General features: G+C 35.8%; 1 protein-coding gene across 1 annotated transcript in view; it reads left to right on the top strand.

The window, feature by feature from the left end:
- Positions 1–23,846, top strand: part of LOC150108847 (heat shock 70 kDa protein 14-B-like) — a 210,673-nt gene that overhangs the window by 155,932 nt on the left and 30,895 nt on the right. The window contains exons 7-8 of the mRNA XM_090403712.1: positions 7,140–7,217; positions 20,521–20,700. Coding sequence (XP_090259838.1) covers positions 7,140–7,217; positions 20,521–20,700 — 258 coding nt within the window. The remainder of the gene's footprint in view (positions 1–7,139; positions 7,218–20,520; positions 20,701–23,846) is intronic.

Genomic DNA, 23,846 nt, shown 5'->3' with positions numbered 1-23,846 from the left:
ATGCCCCCATCGGGAAAAAAAGTAATCGAGACATATATTATTATAATACTAGGGGGGGGGGGGGGCTGTGTCCCCCTGGCGAACACGACGCCCAACCCCCCTGAGTTCCGGGCCGGTTCTCCTTGAATTCTGATGACTCGAAAGAGAGGGGGGTATCCCATTCCCTGGCAAACCCCCCCCCCCCCCCCCCCCCGAGTTCTGGACTGGTAGGCCAGTTCTCCTTGAATTCCAATGATTCGAATTTTGAAAACTCGAGACTCAGGGTACCCCCTGAGTTTCAAAACGTTTCAAATAACTTGACAAAAAAACTTATTTTATATTATAGAGTAGATTTATTGTATTTATATTCAATACAAAACATACGCAGCGAATATTGCAAAAATCACATGCAAATATTACATTTTTAGCATGTTACATACACATTTGACATGTCACACTTAGTCTTAAAACATTTTAAATTTGTTTTCATTATTTCACGGCCCCCTCAACAGAACTAAAGGCACCCAAGGGGGCCATGGCCCACAGTTTGGGAAGTGCTGATCTAGAGAATACGCCAAAGTTGGATAGCTGAAGAGTGACAGGCAGATAGATTATAGCTAAGGTTAGTATTAAGATGGACCAGATTTAGGACAGTTTCTATTGATTCCACAGTTCTTCTCTCCAGCTCATCACAGCATCTGAAAATGTTTTTTGATTTGTTGCATATCACTGGATGAATGATAGAGTATTCGTTAGGATGAGCAGAATTAAAAAAAAATATATATATATATATACAGGGTGTTTGGGATAAATTTGACATATTTATAATTAATTATATTTTTCCGTAAGTTACATGTATTAACACACACTTCTCTTCATTTAAAAGTTTGGACCCTTCTTCATTCATATACAAGATGTCAGAAAGGATGGATAGCTGGAACCCACCTGAATCATGGAAGAGAATAACCTGTATCATGATGATTCGTGCCCACCATCAAAATAAGGATATTACGACTGCTGCCCAATGCTCCCTGAATACAGTAAAAACAATCAGGCATGAACTAGAGACTTGCAATGGTGACTACGAGGATGTAGCAAGAAGAAAGATCCCTAGCAGACGATCTGATTGCGTTCGTACAGCAGAATTCCTCGCAAATCTGCAGGAACAGGTGTTGAAGAACCCTGGCATTGGAATTCGGGCTTTGTTCGTGGAGTTGCTAACTGTAGTCAAGCCCTGGATAACAAGGGTAGCCAATGGTAGGCCGTATGTATGGCAGCAGGATTCGGCCCCTTGCCACACCTCTGGGAAAAGTCAAAAATGGTTGTCTGAAAATTTCTACGACTTCACCAGTCCAAATGTTTGGCCTCCAAACTCCCCAGACCTTAACCCCATGGATTATTTTGTATGGGGCGCAGTTGAAAAAGACACCAATCGCACTTCCAGTAATACAAAAGCCCAGTTAATGGATAAAATTAAAACAGTTTTTGCGGCCCTTCCCAGGGAGACTGTAGCATCAGCTTGTTCGAGGTTCCGAAGCAGAATTGAAGCTGTGATCGATGCTAATGGTGGTTATTTTGAGTAAATCTTGTTGATAGTATTGTAATTAACTCTGCCTGTAATGTTTTTTTGTCAATTCATTAAATTTAATAGATACAAAGAAGATTTTCTTTTTCCTTACGAAACTGTCAAATTTATCCCGAACACCCTGTATAATGTATCCTTTTAATTAATTATCTCTATTAACAATTTAATCCATTAAGAGCTCTTAAGATATTTGAAAGCCAGAGGCATTCAAATACCTTCATATACAATATATAATCATTCTCCAACCACTTCCAGTTATATATGCTTTCACTATTGTGCACTGCCATTAGTGGTTTCAGTACTTCACTTAGAATGGCGACAAAGTTCTTTTCATAGTTATGATCCTTTAGAGGGGCCACACTATTCAGAGTCATGAGAGAAATTAGAAAGAATACACAGTTCACATCCTGAGTATAATAAGGGTTTTACTCCCTTAGTGGGATTCTGATTACTGACATTAGTGTGTGAGGTAGTTTCAGGAATGACACTCTTTAACAGAAAAGAGTTTCATTAACATATTTATGTAATATATAATTTAACTAGGTTATTCCACTTATTTACATTTGTACAACTTCTCATAACATTGTTGAATGCATAATTTGACTAGGCTACCATAATAAATTTAGTTTAATCCTTTATCCAAGTGTGTGCAAAGAAAGTTTGTGCCTGAAAGTATCTTCAGGACTGGGGTAAAGTGGTACAACACCGGGCGACTCCTTGCAAAGGTGGAGCAAGTTACCAACGCTTCTATCTCAGTATCTCCCATAATGCAAAACACACCTCCTTGCGGATATGTATAATGTTATGCATTAAGGGAAGAGCCACTACCCAGACTAGTTTCGACCTTTATTGAGGTCTCTCCAGTGGGAGCCAGGCCCAAGTGGAGATACCAAGGCAGAAGCATTAGCAAGGTCATCTCTTCCTATAGGAGTTGCCAACGGTGTTCCACCTTTTTATTAAATTACTCTGGATTTAGAGAAAGATGTTGAAAGTTTATTTTTCACTTGGTCAGACTATAATAAATTTAGTTTAATCCTTTATCCAAGTGTGTGCAAACAAAGTTTGCGCCTGAAAGTATCTTCAGGACTGGGGTAAAGTGGTACAACACTGGGCGACTCCTTGCAAAGGTGGAGCAAGCTACCAACACTTCTATCTCAGTATCTCCCATAATGCAAAACACATCTCCATGCGGATTTCAAAAAAAAAAAAAAAAATGACTAGGCTACCACAGTTTAGGTATATATGAATAAGCACTTTCATTCAGTTTGTATTATACATTCGAAATGGAAATGGGCTAGACACATTACAAGATATAACAATGCAAGATGGTCTAAATTATTGATGGAATTGGATACCTAGGAATAGCACTAGACAACGGGAAAGATCTCCCTTTTCTGGAATAGGCTGAATATATGATTGCTTCCACATGTTGGGATAAGTACCAGCTATGTATAATAGATTGAAGAGACAATACAGGATGGATGTTAGCTCTGAAGTGCAGTTTTGAGAACAAATGGAGAGATGTCATCAGAACCAGGAGATTTTTTAGTGCTGAAGTTATTTAATAATTTTCTGATTTTTACAGGAGCATACAGTGTTTCAGATTTTGGTATGGTAGAAGGTGATTTCCCTTAGTCATCAACAGGAATTTGAAGAAAATAGTTATTCTAGGAGGCCAGCTTTTTCTTTGGGTGACATAATAGTCGTGTCAGTAAGAATGGATTCTGAAAAGGTCAATCTTGCATAAACTAAATTTCCAGTCTAAAATTATTAATTGAAAACAGAAGAGAATTTCAAATAGAAACACACATGAACTTCATTGATTATGAAAAAGCCTTTGATAAAATTAATAAACAAAATTATTTAAAATATTAACTAATCTAAATACACCAAACAGGCTCTTGCAGTCTATTCAATAAATATACACAGGAACTAAAATAGCAATTAAATTACAAACAAATATCAGAATGGAAATTTGCTGTTTTAAGGATACTTGTGACATAAGACTGAATGATATATGCACGTAAACACAAGAATGATATTTAATTAACCAAATATTTCGGTCTGGAAATAGCAGACCATCCTCAGTGGTATTACAAGAACAGTTTTAAAAAAATACAAGCTAGAATACTAACAATAGATCGTTAAAAATAGAACACACCGCGTGATGTTATATCACTAAGTATGAAACAAAATATTTTGAAGTAGAGACATGATTGAAAAAATAAAAATAAAAAATTAATGAGTAATCTTCATCAGACTTTTCCAGATTTTTGATATAGATATACAGTCATTACGATTCAGGTTGGGATGATGGAGCAAGGCCTCCACGCTTTCCTTGAACAAACATTCAAACTTATAACGGGATCTATGCAAGAGGTGAGTCCTGGACCAAAAGATGCTGTGGTCAGTTTCAATCCCGTGTTGAGCCAATCCAGACTTTTCAGGTTTGTTGTGAAGAATGGAGGATTGATGTTCTTGGATTCTTTTTTCAAGAGAACGTCCAGTCTGTCTAAAATAGGAGAGATCACAGTTGCACGGAATTTGATAAACTCCAGGAAGAGATAAAGTTGAGCGTTTGTCTTTTGGAGAAGGAAAATGAGAAGACAATTTGTTAATAGGTGAATATGTAGCTGTTAAATCATATTTCTTTAAAATTCTTGCGATAGGTTCTGAAATACCGGAGATATAAGGAATAGGCACTTGATGTATTGAAACTTTTTTGTTTTGTGGAGGATTATAAAAATTGAGAAGATGTTGAGTACTTTAAAGATGTACCTCTCAAGGAAACTTTAAAATTACTTGCTGACATCTTTCCTGAAAACATTATAAAACTATTCGATTTTGTAATACATTCTGGATATTTCGTATGTCAAAATAAATTTTACAGCCAAGTAGAAGGAATGGCCATGGGAAGTCCTCTTTCTCCTGCTTTAGCCAACTTTTATTTAGAACATTTAGAAAAAGTCCTCTTCTCGTCTGTTTTCCCTTAACCATCCTTTTGGGTAAGATATATAGATGACATCTTTACTATTTGGCCACACAGCAAAAACTCTTTACCTACTTTTTTAAACAGTATCAATTCCTTTCATCATCGTATAAAGTTTACTATGGAAATAGAAGAAAACAACCAGTTATCTTTTTTTAGACGTTCTCCTCATCCTTTCACCTTCAAATATTCTTACAACTACAGTATACAGGAAACCAACGTTCACAGGTCGTTATATTTTTAAAGAATCAGCCCATCATCCATGTCAGAAAACAGGAATTATAAAATGTCTCATCAGAAGAGCCAAAACTAATTGTTCTACTTTTGATTATCTACAGAAAGAACTTTCTACTATCCAACAACACATGAAACTCAATGGCTTTTCTGAAAAAAGTACTCAATCTTCTCAATTCTTATAAGCCTCCACAAAACAACAAAGTTTCAACACGTTGAGTGCCTATTCCTTATATCTCCGGTATTTCAGAACCTATCGCAAGAATTTTAAAGAAATATGATTTAACAGCTACATATTCACCTATTAACAAATTGTCTTCTCATTTTCCTTCTCCAAAAGACAAACGCTCAACTTTATCTCTTCCTGGAGTTTATCAAATTCCGTGCAACTGTGATCAAGAGGAGTATGGCAAGGATGTACCATAACACCGCTGCTCTTTAATAAGTATATAAATAAAATTATAACAATCTGGAAACAGCATAACCCATTTAGTATCAAAATAAATCCACAAATAAAGATATGTACACTTTTATTTGTAGATGATCAAATTGCATTAGCTATATCAGAAGATGATCTACAGGCATCAGTAGAAACATTAAACGAAATTTCAGAATGATATAATATGGTATGAGAATATCAAAAGTAAAAACAAAAATAATGACTTTCGAAGTAGAAAACCCGATAAGAAGTAAAATAAGACAATAAAATATTAGAACAAGTAAATATTTTCAAGTACCTGGGATATAACTTATCATATGAAGATGAAAAAGATATAGACATTAAAATATCAAATTTTGTTAAAGTAAATGGAATAATAAACAATATATTTAAGCTGTCCCTGGTCCAAAAAACATACTAGAATCAGATTATAAAATCCTTTCTAAATGAACTTTATTATATGGTAGTGAAACTTAAACCATAAAAATGAAAAATAGATTCAAACAGCAGAAATGAAATTTTCAGAAAAAAGCTGGATATACCAAGTGAGACCATAAATCAAATTAATAAAATTTTACAATCGTTGAATATAAAACTAATTAACTACTATATAAGTAAATGTAAACAAAAATGCTTAGAACATCGAAATTGAATGAACAATAGCAGACCCAAAAATATTATACGTATAGAAAAAGAATTGGAAGACCAAGAAATTGATGGCATGAATGAGACCAGAACAGGGCACTTGACCTAAAATTCATGATAAGAAGAAGAACAACAGTGCTGTCATCAGGATCAGAGAGACAGAGAGAGAGAGAGGGGTAGAAGTGCAGTAAGCAGAAATTGCAACCAACAGTTAGCAAAGGACCAGGAAGCAAGTTTTCTGCTGTTGGCCTTTATGAAGTCAGATTGAGATTTGCTTATGACCATTTTGCATTTGTTGTATACTGTGGTATAGGCAGGGTATTAAGCTGAAGTTCTAGATATATGCCTGTGGAAAGCTGAATTTTTTCTTCGATTGCTCTTATACACTTTCTGTTGAACCAGAGCTTGGAAAGCAGATAAGGATTCTGCTTTCCAAGAGAGAGACAACACATACAGTCTCCAGAAAATTGTGGCTTCAATAATTTCCCTTGCATGCCACTATACTTCCATCTGTTACCTGGCAGAATAAGTAATAACTAGATTCTTCACTAGCTGGTCATTAAGCTTTCTGATGTATTACCATCAGGTACTATGTATCTAATGGCCAGCCTACAGAACTACCTTGCTCTGAGGATCAAACATGGAAACAGTTACTTCAGGCCTCCAATAAGTGGGATGGTAATGTTTCACTGAGTAATGAAAGTCATTTATCACCTAAGGATCCAGTTTACATTTCTTCCAACCAAGAAAGTATTGGCAGAGGCAATGTTGCACGTGACCTGTTCTAAAGCATGGTTTTTTGTGACTGAGTATGTTTAGGTAGTAGATGAATTTGATCATCTGGTTAGACTGCTTATTGGAGACATAGTATTGTGGTATTATAGTTTGACAACTTTTTTTTTTTTTTTTTTGATGGGATTAAGATTTTAAAAAACATATGACAAGTAATATTTCAGGAAAACACTGAAAAAGTATGTGCTCATTTTTACAGTATTTTCAGAATGTTAAGTGCTGATGATCATTTTTATCCTTGCCAGGTTATCATTATCCATTAGCCTGTAATCTGCAACTTGTAATTGGCTCTTTAGTCCATTTTTTGATATGCAAGAAGCATATCAGTGAGAGTATCAGCTTTGAAAGAGCGTTATTTTTAATCAAAGAACTAATTAATAAAGTCAAATAATAAATAACATAAGAAACTGCATTCTTCATGAGCCAGAAGGATATAATTAATCATACTAATCATTACATGAATTTCTTTTATCTAGGCAGCTCTTTTAGCAGGAAGTGATATTTCCGAAGCACTGACTGACATTGAAATGCTGTCTAAGACCTTATATGTGAAAGTATGTTTAAAAATGAACCATACAGTTCAGGATAATTTTAATTAGTTATTTAATGAATTTACATTAGCAGTTTTGTGTTGTTGCAAACTTTCAAAATGTAGTTTTATCATATATATATTATCATCCTCAAATTCCTGATATGTACCCACAGGGAGGGGGGGGTGTACAGGATGTTATGATAGTACTACTAACTTCTGATCAATAATTTCCTCCAAATTAATCCGATATCTGTTAAGATGTTATCAGTCAACCTGTATCTTGGTCTTCTTCTGGGTCTTTTTCCTACCAGCTTGGCAAAGAATGCTTGTTTTTCTATTCTTTCGTCTCCCATTCTGTTTAGTGACCATACCACCTAATATCCGCTCTGCTAACACATTCTTGAATGTTAACAATGACTACTTCTTTCCTAATATCCTCATTTTTAATATGATACTGCCATTGATGATCTGTTCAGTCCCCTAATCTTTCTTAGGACTCTGATATCTGTGGTCTACTGTCTTTGATAAAGAGTTTTATTTCTAACCCAGCTCTCAGATCCATAAGTTAAAATTGGTTTGAACACTGTCTTTGTATACAGCTAATTTGGTGTTTTGACTAATTTCTTTCTTAGTCCATATAAAATAATTCAGCTGACTTCCTGCCAAACCAGTATTTACTAAATGCTTTACTTGTTCTATAGGTTCATTATTCGGGATACAGTTGATATTTTCACTATTTCTGCCTATTTTCATTGTCTTCGTCTTCTGATTACTGATTTTCATCCCAAATTTATTAGAACAGTTATTCAGTTTAGTCCAGGAATCTTGCAGACTTCTGCTGGATTTATTTAGAAGTATAATATCATGTGCATAAAGTAAAGAGTAGAGATTAATATCTCTAATTTTGACTTCAGGTTTAATATCAGTTTCCTTAATAATGCGATTCATATTATGAATAACATGACATGAAAAGTTTGGTAAAAAAAAATAAGTTAAACACATTTAACTTTCAATGCCAATTTTTTCCAAAAATTGGCATTGAAAAATTTTCAAAAAAATTGCCTTTATTTCTCAACATAGTCTCCATCGAGGTCTACACATTTGGTCCAGCAAGTTTCCAATTTTTTCATCCCATTTAAAAGTAGGATTTGTCAAATTGTGCAAAATAGTCATTGACAGCCTTGATGACATCCTTGTTTGAAGAAAATTTTTCGCACCGTGCCAAATTTTTAAGTTTGGGAACAAGAAGGAGTCACACGGGACCAAGTCCAGAGGGATGTGGAACCATTTCGAACATCAGTTCATGCAATTTTTCCATTGTGACGGCCGATGTGTGGGATGGTGCATTGTCTTGACAAATGAGCACTTTTTTGTGTGCCAATATTGGCCGTTATTTCTTCAGTTCTTTTTTTAAACAGTCCAACAATGACTCATAATAGACTCCTGTTATTGTGTTACCTTTTTCCAAATAGTCTATCGTAATAATTCCTTGGGAAGCCCCAAAAAACAGCACATTGTCTTGACGAATGAGCACTTTTTTGTGTGCCAATATTGGCCGTTATTTCTTCAGTTCTTTTTTTAAACGGTCCAACAATGACTCATAATAGACTCCTGTTATTGTCTTACCTTTTTCCAAATAGTCTATCATAATAATTCCTTGGGAATCCCAAAAAACAGTGGCCATCACCTTCCCAGCTGACAAACTGGTGTTCGCTTTTTTCGGTGCTCTTTCACCGGACATTGTCCACTGTTTTGACTGCTGCTTGGACTCAAGTGTGTAGTGGTGGATCCAAGTTTCATCTACAGTCATGAATTGAAGCAAAAAATCCTGTGAATTGCTATTAAACATTGCCAAATGCTCTGTTCAAATGTCTTTTCACATGTGTTTTTGATCGACAGTCAACAATTGCAGCACCCATCACGCACACGTGAAAAAGCACACCAGCTTTTTCGTGTGCAATTTTTCATGCAGGATATTATAACCCTTTCAGTTGAGATGCCTACAATCTCAGCAATCTCACACACTTTCACCCAGCAGTCTTCTATAACAATACCATGGATTTTGTTACTCATTTCCTTCGTAGTGATCTCAGTTGTGTCCGGAGCGCACTTCATCTTTGATGGACTTAAGACCACTTTTAAGCTCATTTATCCAAAAATAAATAGTCTTTAAGTGCAGAGTCCCCATGAACTGCATGTAATTGACTTTGATCTGTGTGGCCATCCACTTCTTCAAATAAAAGTGTTTTATCACTGCACAAAACTCGTTTTTCTCCATTTTTATGGAAAATGCAAACATGGTCATTTTAAATGTTTATGTTAAAAAACGTTTAATTTTCTTGACCAAAAAAGTCAATAAATATGTTTTGCTTGTCTTGAATGGAATTGTTCTTTTAAAAATAGAAACTTTGGAATAATTTAAAACGAAGATTGAAATCCATTCATCCACTAACACCAAGACTATATGACGCTCCTAAGGTACACAAAAATGGAATACCACTACGCCTGATTGTGGACAGAATCAATTCGCCAACTTATCTGTTATGTAAACACCTGGCAGGCCTCCTCAAACCTCACATCCATAATTCGGACACTTATATACGAAATTTGCAACATTTCGTTGAGAAACTGAACAACATCTCTATCTCCAATACGGATTTACTCGCCAGCCTGAATGTTACATCTCTATTCACTAACATCCCTGTGGAGAAAGTGATCAACATTTTAGGAAGTTTGCTCCCACAAGACATTACTTCTCTGTTCCGTCATTGTTTAACATCAAACTTTTTCTTATGGAATAAAACCATCTATCAGCAATTGGCTAGCCTTGCAATCGGTAGCCCCCTCTCACCATCTTGTGCTGATCTCTTTATGGAGGATTTTGAAAGTAAAATCTTAACTCAAACAGACCCTAAACCCACAGTATGGTGGAGATACGTGGATGATATCTTTATCGTTTGGAACCACACAAAAAAAGGACCTGTTCGACTTTCTTAAGAAAATCAACTCTCTACACCACACAATCAAATTCACTCTAGAACTTGAAGAAGATAACCAATTATCATTTCTGGACACTTTAATTAAGAAGCTTCTGAATGGTGGTATCAACCTCTCAGTTTACCGCAAACCTACCAATACAGGACGTTATTTACATTTCACTTCCTCACACCACATTTCTCAGAAACTTATTATTGTACACATGTTGAAGAACTGTGCCTCTCTCCTTACAACAGATCAACAAGACCTCCAGGAAGAACTATCCCTGATATCCACCAACCTTATCATGAATGGATTTCCTCGAAGACTCGTCCGCAAGATACTTTTCTCTGAACCCCGACAAAGACGACAAGATGATGTACGTTATATTTCTACCATCGTCATTCCATACTGAGGGACAGTTTCAAATAAGATTGCTAGACTCCTTAGACCACATAAAATAAGAGTGGCCTTTAAACCCACAGAAACGATTAGAACAATTCTTAAGATCTCCAAAAGATAGCCATCCTTTCTCCATATATGCTGGAGTTTATAACAGGTTGAGGTTGAATTACATCGGCCAAACTTGAAATTAGGCAAAAAGAACATATAGGTGACGTCAATAATAACAGAGAAGAAAAATCGGGTTTAGCTTTTCATTTCTCAAGAACGAACCATACCATAGAGTGGGATAGAAGCACAATTCCTTACATGGAGGAGGACTTCCGCTCCCGAAATTTTAAGGAGGCCACAACAGTTGCCCGCTGTACACAAAACCTTAGCAGGAACCAAGGACTAATCTTGCCCGTGATCTGGAAGACCCTTATCAGATCCTTCAACTCGCCAGAACTGAATTATAGTGCCAACTATAGAACGTTCCTAAATAACAACAAGTGAGATCATCCACGCTCTATGAATGTATTGTACGCGCTCTGTTCTTTGTTTAATATAATTGGAATCGGTTGATTTTAGTTTGTGACAGTTTTTTACTTTTTAGTGCCTTACATCAGTTATGTACCCTGAAGTTGCCAACAGACCTAGTTGGTGAAACTAGTTGGTATAACTTAGTTGTTTATTATATACACTTGATCAATATAATCCCAATAAAAGTTTTTCCACATTTTAAGTGTTTGCCAAACAAGAACTACGCATAAATAACATACTTGCCGACACTGGTATGAATGAACAATTGTACCACCATCTATTGATGGTGGGACCTATCAACTAATCTTGACCAGCAGTACAGATTCTGCCACTCACGGTCTCTAGTTGATCTTCTTGCTTTCACCACCCACCTCTGGACTGAAGCCATGGAAAAATTTGGAGAAATTCATGTGGTTAACTTCAACATTTCAAATGCCTTTGAAATGTTGAGGGCCATCCTATAGTCTGCTTTCCACACTCTGTAACTGGATTGTCTGCTTTCTCGTTGGCTGCTCACTACATGTGGTGGTGGATGATTTATCTCATCAGATATCCCCCACCAGTGCAGGAGTACTCCAGGGTTTCATTCTTTCACCCACTCTCTTTCTCTTGTATATAAATGACTTACTCTCACAGACTTCCAGTCCTATCCATAATTTTCTGATGACAGTACACTCCATTCAACCTTTTTACTTGACAAACCTTGTAGTCCAGAAGTATTAGAATCCTCAAGATTTGCCATATGGCTGGAATTTTGATCTCCTAGCTATATCCCAATGGGGCAAGGACAGCCTTGTAGACTTCCATGCCACCAAAACTCAGTCTTATCTGATTTCTCATAAGAAAAAGCTTGCATCCCTCCCCCTTATCTTCAATAATACCAGATATCCAAATACCAGATATACAAATCCCAAATCTGCCCAACCATGGAATATTGCTCCCATATTTGAAATGGTGCACCAAAATCTCCTCTAAGATTGTTCAATTCTATCTGATTCCATCCAGAACTAGGCAGTCTGGTTAATTAATGATTTTTCTCTCTCTCTCTCTCTCTCCTATAGATGTTCAGCTTCTGCCTTGTGCCCTTTTACGGATACTTTCATGGACAGTGCTCTGTGGATTTGGCCACTACTATTCCTCCAAAATCATTACAACAAGAGCCACTGCTAACCAACACTCTTTTACAGTCTATCTTGAAACTCACCAAACCAACTTTACTATTCATTCCATCTATTTCTGTCCTTTGGAACTGTCTCCCCCACTCTGCCTTCCCCAAAGAATACAGCTGTCCAAACAAAATGCAAACAGATTCCTTCTTTATTCTTTTTCTCTTGCCCTCCCCCACCACACACACACACACCACGGCACTAATCTGTTATAGGTTTTGTGATCTTTCATATGTGGGTCAGATATATATATATAAAAAAGTAATAACTCAATATTAATTTGAATCTTCTATACAGAAGATTCAAATTAATATTGAGAAGACAAATTCAAAGAAGACTTCATTCTCCATATGGTTACAGCTTAGAAGGCCAAACTCTCTCTTCCTGTCACACCTAGCCTTGACACATTCAACATTTTAAAAATAGTCAGAATGATTATTTTTGGAGTCAAGGCTGCAACAAAACACTCCCTTAATAAATATGACTGAAAAGTACCTAAAATTTGTGAGACAGTTATTTTAAGACTAACTTCCACTCAACACTGTAAACTTTGTTTTTATCCAACATTATAGGATTTCAAGTTATGACTTTAGTTCTTTTCTGTTACACTATAAGTTGAATTGTTTCTAACACTAATTGCTATTGCCTGTGTAATGTGACAGTAAAGTGTCCTTCCCCTGTTCCATACATAATTCCTCGTGTCTTTCAGACAAAGAGTATATGTATCTCACTTAGCTACTATCATTCATACCCATCTCCTCATCTTGGTTACCAACTTGCCACATGGTATTTTGCAGAATGCTTTCATGAACTCCAGAAGTATTCAAGAAGCCTCCCTTATTCATCACTTTTATCATTTATATTTATAAAATTCAGGTCAGCCTGGCTGGCTAAGTGATTTGTCATTCAAATGAAATGTCAAATTTCATTGTCTGGTGGGATAACCCATTTGAGGCCTTGAAGTGGCTTGAAAAAGTTTCATGTTTGGTCTCTAGAGTAGGGCTTCTGGACTATGTAAAAAAAATCAATAGAAACACAAAAAAAATTATAACGTTAATGAAAAAAAAAAATAGAAAAAAATTCTTTTGCTCCCTCACAGCACTAATATACTACAGGCTCCAAGCTTTCATTAAGTAGGAGTCTCATTTAAAAAAAAAAAAAAAAAAAAGAAGCAGACCTGTTCTGGCTTGGCTATCACCCAGACCCTAATTCTAGTCTGTTTCGGCCTAGTGGATAGCACAGTCTTCTTCAGTCCAGCCAATAAGTTGCCAATTCGGATCCTGTTGTGAACATTGATGTTTGTGAATATCTTAGGTGGTAGACATTTTATTGCCTGTTGTGAGACTATGACCCCTTATTATAGTCAAGAAGGAGTTTGAAAAAGTTCTATGGTTGGTTCTGTAGCAGGATTTTCAGATTATCTAACCCATACCCCCTTCCCAAGTACTAATATTCATTTACTGTACATTTTATGGCCTTTCATGGGTGGGATTTACTTAAAACACTGATTCTCCATAATATTGCTGTAGACCTGGTTTGTAATTGGAAACTATTGTCTTAGTACTCTTGTTCAGTTGTACCATTTTGCCTTCCTTCCAATATCTTTTATGCTATTTCCTGTTGCAAAACCTTCATTAAACAACTAGGTTAAAGGTACACTTACTTACATTACATATTTCCTAAAAATACACAGGAAAGAAACTTTGTTTGATAAAAAAAGAAACTTACACTTTGATAAAGGATTCAACCAAGAATATAATTTCTTGGCATCTTCAATTTATAGGATAAGATAAAGTTTAACCCACACCTTTATGAACATCTAGTGTGTTCAACACATACTTATATTACTTCTATTATTTGATTCCCTTCTGACTCTAAAGTATCCATCTGTAAGGGTACTATATCATCATTATTTCCCTGTAATGATGGTATAGTACACCCTAATCATGCACGTTGTTTTTCATATAACACATCCTGGTTAAAAATCATTAGCTTCAAATCTAATGAACTTGAATTATATGTACATTTCCATAAAGTTTGAAAGAATTGACTGGAATTAAAGTATTTGATTTGTACCTGTTTTTGTGTAAAAAAAAACACCTAACAATGTGTAAGGTCTCATGATAATACAGTAGGCACACTAGCAAACACCACAATAATAAAATGTGCTATAATGAACTATGAAAAGTCCCAGCCTCAGTCCCTTAGAACCATTGCTAAGGGACTGAGTCCCTTAGAACCATTGCTGTTTTATGTTCACTATTACAACCCTTAAAAGCGAGCTTCTATGGGACTTGGGCCAGGAATTTTCATAGTTCATTATAGTGCATCATTTCATTATATTGCACTATAGTGCACATCTACTATATTATTATCAGTTCTCTGCATGAGCAAAAGACTCATCACAGGGGGTCCCACTCACACAAACACACTACTCGTCATAATATGCCTTAAATGCATTCACTGTCTCTGCACTCACCATGCTCATGGGCAATGCAATCCCATCACTTACTGCTCTTCATACACACAAAACAATGTATTTCTCATACCCTATTTGCACTCTTCTTATACAGCTTCCAGAGATGGCCACTTGGTTTCCCCCCCCTTCTCCTACTCTATCCATTCTATGAAAAATCTCATCCACATTAATATGGTAATGGCCCCTTACCAACTTATATGTCTCAATCATGTACCCCTTTCTCCTCCTCCTATTCACCAGACTCTGTAATTTTCATTCTCTCAATCTGTCTTCACATTAACATTCCCGAGACCTGCTGTATTGTTTTACAGTACAACAGTAGCAGGAATGAAGGAGTAAAAGAAACTTGTTCTGTGGGTTTGGAGTTGAACTGTGAAGGGATGTTGGGTGGCAGCTACACATTTTTCAATGGATTTAGTAGAGAGTGGAGAAATTATTGATGCTATTTCATATGAAGATCATTTTCATCAAATTTGTGACATGTACCCTTGGGAGGTGTACAGGATATTATGAAGTACTACATGAAAAGCTTACATCTTTTCTTTCTGTCAACGGTTTTCCTCCAAATTAAGCTGTTATCAGACCTTATATTTCTGTCTTCTAAGTTACCTCTAACTGTATCAATCCACTTAAATATGGGTCCTTTTCCGCACTACATTCAGACCATGTAGCAAATTAGCTACCCTCATCCGCTCACCCAAGGACAGCATTCCTCCTTTATCACATCCAGGAGTCTACCAAGTACCCTGCTCATGCAATCAAGCCTACTACGGTCAAACAGGAAGAACTGTGAATATCCGCATCAGTGAACATAAACGATACGTCCGGAAATATCATTATGGGAAGTCGGGCCTAGCAGACCATGCTCTGGATACCCCTGCACACAGGATCAACTGGAAAAACACAAAAGTACTACACAGAAACCCATATAAATCAGAGAGATTGTTCTTAGAGGCGACAGAAGCCCTAAAACACACTCCAAATCTCAACAAATATGGCTGTATTAACTTGCCGAAGATCTGGGAGACAGTCATATTAAGAAAAAACTAGCACTTTTCTAGGACTCTAGTAATATATGATAGCGTTTTTTTTTTTTTTTTTCTCCAGATAGAGGGTGCCAAAATCAGGACTCTAGTCTTTGTGTTGCTGCTACAGTTTTGTTGAAGTACACCATGTTGTTTTAGTTTCGCGTATTGTGACAAACAGTGTTTTTGTGCTCTGAAGATGCTGGTTATAATACCAGCGAAATATCAGCATCTAGTTAATAAATTAATTATTTACTTAGTTTCTGTGTTCTATTATACCGTTAAAATAATAAACAAAATGGGTCCTTTTCCTCCCTTCCTGGTAAATAAGTTTTGCTAACCTTTCCTTTCCCATTCTGTTTATGTGACCATACCAACTGAGATCAGCTTTGCTAACACATTCCTTCATGATAACAATGTCAAGTTCTTTTTTAATATTGTCATTTTTAATATGATATTGTCATTGAAACCATCTGTTCACTCTCCTAACCTTTCTCAGAGCTTTTATATCTGTAATCTCCAGTCTTTGATCAAGTGTTTTATTTCTAATCCAGCTCTCAAATCCATAAGTTAAAATTGGTTTGAAAACTGTGTTGTATATGGCTAGTTTAGCATTTGGGAAATTTCTGTCTTGTTCCATATAAATTTTTTCAGTTGACTTCCTAGCATACCGACTCTATTTCTAAATTTAATTTGTCATCTTCAGTAAAAATTGTGTCTAAATAACTGAAATGTTTTATTTGTTTTGCTTTATTTGTTATATAAGGTTCTTCATTCAGAATCCAAAAAATAGACAGAAGCAATCATGAACAGACAGAAATGAAAGAAATGACAATAATGAACAGAGAAGCAATAATGCTTTTGTCTGTTCTTATTGTCATTTTATTACTGATTTTCATACCAAATTTATCACAGCAGTTAATTTACTCAGAGAATCCTACAGACTTATACTGGATTTATTTAGAAGTATAACATCATCTGCATAAAGTAAAGAGCCGAGATTAATATCTCCAGTTTTGATATCAGGTTTAATACCACTTTCCTTTATAATGTAATCCATATAGATGACAAATAGCTGTGGAGATAAACGTGCACCTTTGTTTTACACCTGATTTAGCATGAAGTCATCTGCCTGCACTTTCTTCAGTTCTAACTGTTGACTTACAACTCAAATATAGATTAAGTGTTGGCTAATATAATGTCCTATTTACACCATATAACTGTAGCATTTTGAATAGCTTTTCTCTTGGCACCTTGTCATGTGTCTTTTCTCTTTGCCAGATCTATAAAATATAAATACAGATCCTTGCATCTCTTATATAACCTTGATATCTCTTCTGGTCTAGCTCCCATAGATGACCTTTAATAATGTTGTTCTTTGTGCTTGCTTCCTGAGGAGTAAAGCAGTTCTGCTTGGTGGTAGTTTTTGTCTGTTACGAGTAGAGTCCCCCAATGAGATTTTAAGGAGTTCAGGAGTGACCCTTTTGGGCCACTCATTGAAGATTTAGAGTAATCATGTAGATCACTTAGAGTTTTTGGAGAGATGCAGCTGGGTTTTGCAAAGGTGTTTCACAGAATATCACATGGAACTGGGTTACACAAATTAGAACAAATGGGGTTGGATATGAAACTGGTGATATGTGTAGGAGGATGGCTGATGCAGAAATACCCAAAAGTAGAATGTGGTAGAGCAGAATCCAGGACAATGCATGTGACTAGTGGTGTGCTACAAGGTTCTGTGCTTGGACCACTACTGTTTAATTTGAACATGACTGATATAGGAAATAATTTGAAGAGTAATATTTAATATTCAGTTGTTTGCCAATGATGCAAAGTTGGTAAGGTAATAGTTAATCAAAGCACTATAAAGAGCTTTCGAGATGATTTCAATAGATTGTTCATATGGGAAAAAGATGATGTGGAAAAATGTAAAGTTATGTATTTTGGTACAAATAGATTACAATCTGTGTACCGTATTGATGGAACTGCACTCCAGGAAATCAATGAAGCCAAGGATTTTGTGATGTTAGTAGATAGAGAATGGAAGTTTAGAGGACACATTTCTAATAATGCTAAGGCATCTCATAGGATTACTAGGTTATTGAAGAATAACAAATACAAATAAGGAAGTTATCATTCCTCTTTATAAGGCCTTGATACATCTACATCACTATGCTCAGATCTGGTTACCTGGTTCTTGGAGATGAGAAAGTAGTGGCAAGGATCCAGTGGTTTGGTTTATAGGCAAAAAAAATTGGAATATTTTAGAAACATTTAAGTTTCTTAAAGGGTTTTATAGAATTAATACAAAAGAAATATTTTAGCACTAGGCTGAAGGGGACAGGACAAGAGGCCATCCCTGGAAATTATGTAAAAGTATGGTTAGCAATGATGCGAGGACTATATTTTTCACTTGGAGAGTGGTGAATGAATGAAATTGTTGCCAGAGTTGTGAGTGCACTGTCTGTTAATGGATTCAAAGAGAGAGAGAGAGAGAGAGAGATACCATATATGGTATGCACAAAAAAATGGGCTATAAGGTAAGCTGTTTGACTGCATGCACATTAATAGAAGAGCACGTGTAGAGTATGTGCCATTACATTTAGCTGTAGCAGTAGTGTTCTCATTGGAAGTAAAGACGTTTAATTTTAGCATTATTTTCATTCATGTGGAGTTGATAGAGCAAATGGTCCAAGCCTACAACGTCTTTATGAGCAGTAGTGTTGTCATTGACTTAATTGAGAGGTTCCAGCTTACCAGGGGTGTTATGCCACAATGCAAAAGACATTCAGGGAGATCATGAACTGTTAACACAAATGAGAATCACGGATGTGTGCTGGTGCAAGTGTTACAGTCTCCGAAACACAGTCAACACCAAACAGCAATAAAACTTGGGATACCGAGGCGGTCATTACAGAAAGTCCTTAAGGAGCTTGGATGCCTTTTCATACATTATTCAGGTGGGTCATATTTAATAGCACTGGATTATGCTGCATAGTGAGAATACTGTGCATGTCTTCTTCTGGCTAATGTCTATGAAGATCCTTTCATCCTCCATAATGTCTGGTTCTCGAAACGAAGCACATTTCCATCTACACAGTAATATACACAGATGAACCTACAGGTTTCTTGGTTTCTCGAGACTTGAATTTGTACAAGAGAAACTCTTCACAGCAAGAAGGTCACCACCTGGTGTGCGATTTCTGGCCATGGCATAATAGGACCCTACTTCAATGACGAGGGTGGTGTAACCATGACCTTGAATGGCTACCACTACCTCAAGAATGTGTTAGTTCCATTCACCCAGGATTTGTATAGGATGTGTTGTGTAAAAAACGTTCCACTTCATATGCGGGTATTCCAACAGAACAGAGCAACCTGGCACACATCACGCGGTTCTAGAGCCTTTTTATCACTTTCCCAGGAAGCTCATTTCAAGGTTCACAGAATTTCCATGCCCTTCATGTTCTTCTGATCTCACATCACTTGATGCCTTTGTTTGGGGTAAGTTGGAGTAGATAAAATTACAGCAGATGTCCCAATCCTTGTTCTCCAAGATGGTAGAGAAATTTTGCATGCGCTACAAAATCTGTCTTGAAAGACAAGGCACTCATTTCAAGCACGTAATCGAAGCACGTAATCTATTGCCATTAATGCCTTATTTGACCAAGATTCCACCAATAGTTGTGGATGTACATATCATCATATGTAAACATATATTTCTTTGTTAATAAACCCATTTTCTCCATAACATATATCATTGTAGTTCTTCAGTACTGTTTTTTGCAGCATATTATATATTGCATGCATAGTTTGGATCTTCCATGATGAGCCTTCAGACTCCATGAGGTGCCTGTACAATAATAATACTTGAGAAGAGTTTAAAAAAATTATAAAGGGATAAAAGTGCAGAAAACAAGCTGTGTTTAAATCAATGTTAAGCTTTGTATTTCTGGAAAAGGCATATGACAAGATACCAAGAGAAAATCTGTTCAAAGACACTGTAATTATGTGGTAAATAAGATACTATATCAAGTAATACATAGTCTGTATTTGAGTTAGAATTTATTAATGTAAAAATCTGGCATGAGACAAATTTGCATGCTCTTCCCACTCTTATTTATCATCTATGTGGATCATGTTATGAAACAGAGTGCCATTAGGCTTGATATCAAAATTGGAGATGTTAATATCAGCTCTGTACTTTGTGCAGATGATGTTATACTTCCAGATAAATCCAGTACAAATCTTTAGCATACTATATCTAAATTGAATAATCGCTGTTAATAAATTTCATATGAAAATCAGCAGTAAAAAAAACAATGAAAATAGGCAGGAACATTGAAAACATCAACAACATTCTGAATGGGAAACTTATAGAAGTAAAACAATTCAGATTACAAATTAAAAATAGAGATAGACAATAGAATAAGGAAAGCTTGTGTTGAAACAGGTATATCAGTCAGAGGATGCATGCAGTTAACATAATATCATGTCTTCCTAGCTTTATAATTCCACCCAAACCAAGCCCATTCTATATGTGGGTGTGAAGCAAATCCGGTGTGAGTTGCCACATATAGTGAAGTTTTAGGCTTTTATACTGTACTTGAAAATGTTTCATTGCTGTTCTTGCCTTCTGGATGGGTATTGTTAATGTAGGGCATACAAGTTCATAAACTTTGTTTAGCATTTTTCATAAAGTGATTACCCATATAATGGTTTAAAATAATTCACGTGCATTATTTATCATTGTAGACATTTAGTGATGATTATGCATCAAAGTTATTAGCTGTTATTCCATCTGGTACCTATATTCCTACAAGATGCCAGTATACATTCTCTGTTCCAAAAAATCAAAATGCAGCATGTCTTGAAATATATGAAGGTCCAAAAGAGATTGAGAAAAATTTTGAAGAAGTCAGTTTAATAGCCAAAGTAAGTTGACATTGTATTACATTTCAACTCTCTATTTTTCACTCTGTGGATACAAAAGTTACTAAGATTAATTTACTGACAAAAGTCATAATTCCAGATATCCACTAGTAGTTTGTAAATGCATCTGTTACCTTGCTTTGTAGGAAAGCATTTTGCAATATTAAACTTAATTAAGAAATTTAGTGTTTTATTTGTAATATTGCAAACTTGCATTTATAATGGATATGTTGAATCTTTTTTGTTTCGTTTTTCACATCCTTGCAAATCACTCCATTGAGTACGAATGATTAGTGTGGTCAAACAGGCTGTTCATGAAGGATATCAATAAATTCCTTCTCTGTAGCAATCTGAATTGGAAGTAATATAGATGACCCTATTATATTAGTATGATCTTAGTGTGTTATCGAACTCTGTAGTCATCTGTATTGAAGTAATACACACACACACAAAATAAATAATTATGATAATAGCCAGAGGATTTTACTAATAAATGATGTAACATATGGTGAAGCAAGATAAAATGACAATTCTCCATGTCTAAAATAACAGTATTTCTTAGTTAAGTAAAAGAAACTACAATGTTTGCTATGAAATTAAGGCACTCCTGCATTTGTAGGGAAGAGTGACAAGAGAAAGCCATCTACTTTTTTAACACGTTCATTGCCAAGCTGAAAATTGGAATTACGTGTGGTGGCCAAATTTTTTTTATTTTTTTATTTAGTTTTTATTGTGCTCAAAATAAGTTAATATATTATTTATATGCTTTTATTATTATGTACATAGGATTTAAGTACTCTAAATATCTATTATGCGATATCGCGTGATATGTAATTCGGTCAAATAAGTTATATATTTTACAAATAAAAAAACATTTAAATATAATAATTATAACTTTAATTATCAATCTTTTATAATCACATAGAATTTTTAAAAATAATGTACAAATAGAAAAAAATAATTATCAAAAATCAACATTTATAGGGAACCTACTAAAAAAAAAAAAAAAAAAAAAAAAAACAATACTCAAAATAAATAAAAACCAAACTTCAAGCACGCTAAATCAACGAATAACTAAACAAAATCGTCGTGTCGTTGCCTTGTCCAAACGCCGCCACTGTGCACACTGGCTAACATAAACAATAGACAATGGCTGGCGGCCATCCCCACTCCACGAAAGTCGATCCCTTCCCTAGTGGCCAATATAAATATTACGCGCCGTTTCGCTGTGGCCGCTATTCCGCTTAGAAACTTGATAGCGACGTCCACGCGATAAAGCGTGATCGGCCGACCGGTGAGAACTCGCATCACGCGATATCGTGTGATTGGCAATTAACGTTTTGCTGCAGGAAGCAACCAGAGAGAAACTGGGTATCCAGTTAAAGATGGCAGGGAAATACCATAAATGGCTATTTGCTAAGCAGCCCTCAATGCCAGACCCTATCAAATACCATGGAAATGCCTGGGGTAACAGCATAGGTTTCTTCAAACATTGCCACAGTATGCCCAGTGGTGGTGACGTGGGATAGGAAAGTGTGAAATAATATTAATGGCCAGTGATTAACTGGCAGGCCTTCAGGTAGTGAAGAAGGTGATCATTGATGACTGTCCTGATGGCAGTGTAGATACACTTCTGTTGAATGCAACAAAATCATTTATATCCTGTCTTTCTTTGCCATACTTTGTTTTTAACTCCTTCATGTCATTATAAAAAATGTTTATGAAGAGGAAATCTTAAATTTTTATTTTTTTAATTTTTTTTTTTTTTAATCCCAACATGTTCTTATTCCCAAGCATATGCATGAATTTGTGGCACTTGAGTTATTTCATAGTTGTCGTTTTCATTTGTTTTGCCATCTTGATATAATTATTATTATTACATAACACCTCCAGGGAGTCCAAGGACCCATCAAGGGAGGGCACCTACTATACAACTCTCCTTCTCCACCAACCGCAACTACCTTCTTTATCTATACCAACGCCATCTACCGCCACCATCACCACTAGTATTTTCACAGACAATCACAAGCATCCATGCCTGCGACGGAATTCAAACTGCAGCCTTTTGGCTTGAGAACGGATACTATACTAACCACTCTGCCAACCAATAATATTGAGTAAAATTCTTCAGTTCTTTTTGCTATAACATATCTGTCTTTGGTTGTGCTCCTGGCTTGTGATTGCACTGCAGCTATTTGTTTATTGCCGCTCATCTATTGCTGTTTGGTTTTTTTTGAGGCAACAATTGACTTCAATCATTTGTTGTATGAGTGTACAGCTGAATTTTTCCTATTTCTTTCTCGTTACATTTTTTAATTGTTTTGTACAGTTCAGTATATGCAGTTTTATTTAGTAGGCTTCCAGTTTGTTTTCTTTCTCTTCGTTTCTTCATAAATTGTTTTTGTTTCTGTTCTGTGGTACAGATGCATCAGGCAAGTGAGCATTGCAGAAGGTTCTGGAAAAATGTCATTACTTTCATTTTTTTTTTTATTTGAAGAATTTTTACATCATTATATCTTACTTCACACAATCCAACAACTATTTTTCTCTATCTCTTGTGTTATTTCTTTTAGCCATGCTTCACTGTTGAAAGTCCCAGAGTTTAAAGTTTCAAGATCTAGTTGCTGATGGTAGCACAATCTAGTTACTTTAAAATTCATAGTGCCATCTGCATCCATGTTACTACCTGTGCTTCCCCAGGTAGTAACACTCTGGCCTCTTGAGAATGGGAGGGGACATTGTATTCCTATTGAGTTCATCTTGGAAGTGTGTGTGTGTGTGTGTGTGTGTGTGTGTGTGTGTGTGTGTGTGTGTGTGTGTGTGTGTGTGTGTGTGTGTGTGTGTGTGTGTGTGTTTGCATAGTCATAATATCATTAGACTGAGTTACCATTTTGCCCAATTTCAAATTTTAAGATCATCATTGCAATCTAGATTAGGTTGGTTGAGAAGAGTTTCATCACATTCTGAAGAGTCTCTCAAATTTGAAAACACTTGTGTGAAGAATTTTTATGTTGTTCCACAGAGTCCTGTGGATGATAGACATCCATTTACTGCATGACCATATTTCTCAGCATATAGAAAATGGATATAATCTGTATCTGATCTTCAGATGCAGCCACCACAATCTGTCTTGCCAAAATTGGAGAGAC

Source organism: Typopeltis vanoorti, chromosome 2 (assembly GCF_054136105.1).
Source record: "Typopeltis vanoorti isolate ZY-2024b chromosome 2, IOZ_Tvanoo_1.0, whole genome shotgun sequence".
Classification (NCBI taxonomy): domain Eukaryota; kingdom Metazoa; phylum Arthropoda; class Arachnida; order Uropygi; family Thelyphonidae; genus Typopeltis; species Typopeltis vanoorti.
Note: the sequence above shows the minus strand (reverse complement) of the source record. Positions and strands in the feature narration are given on the sequence as shown.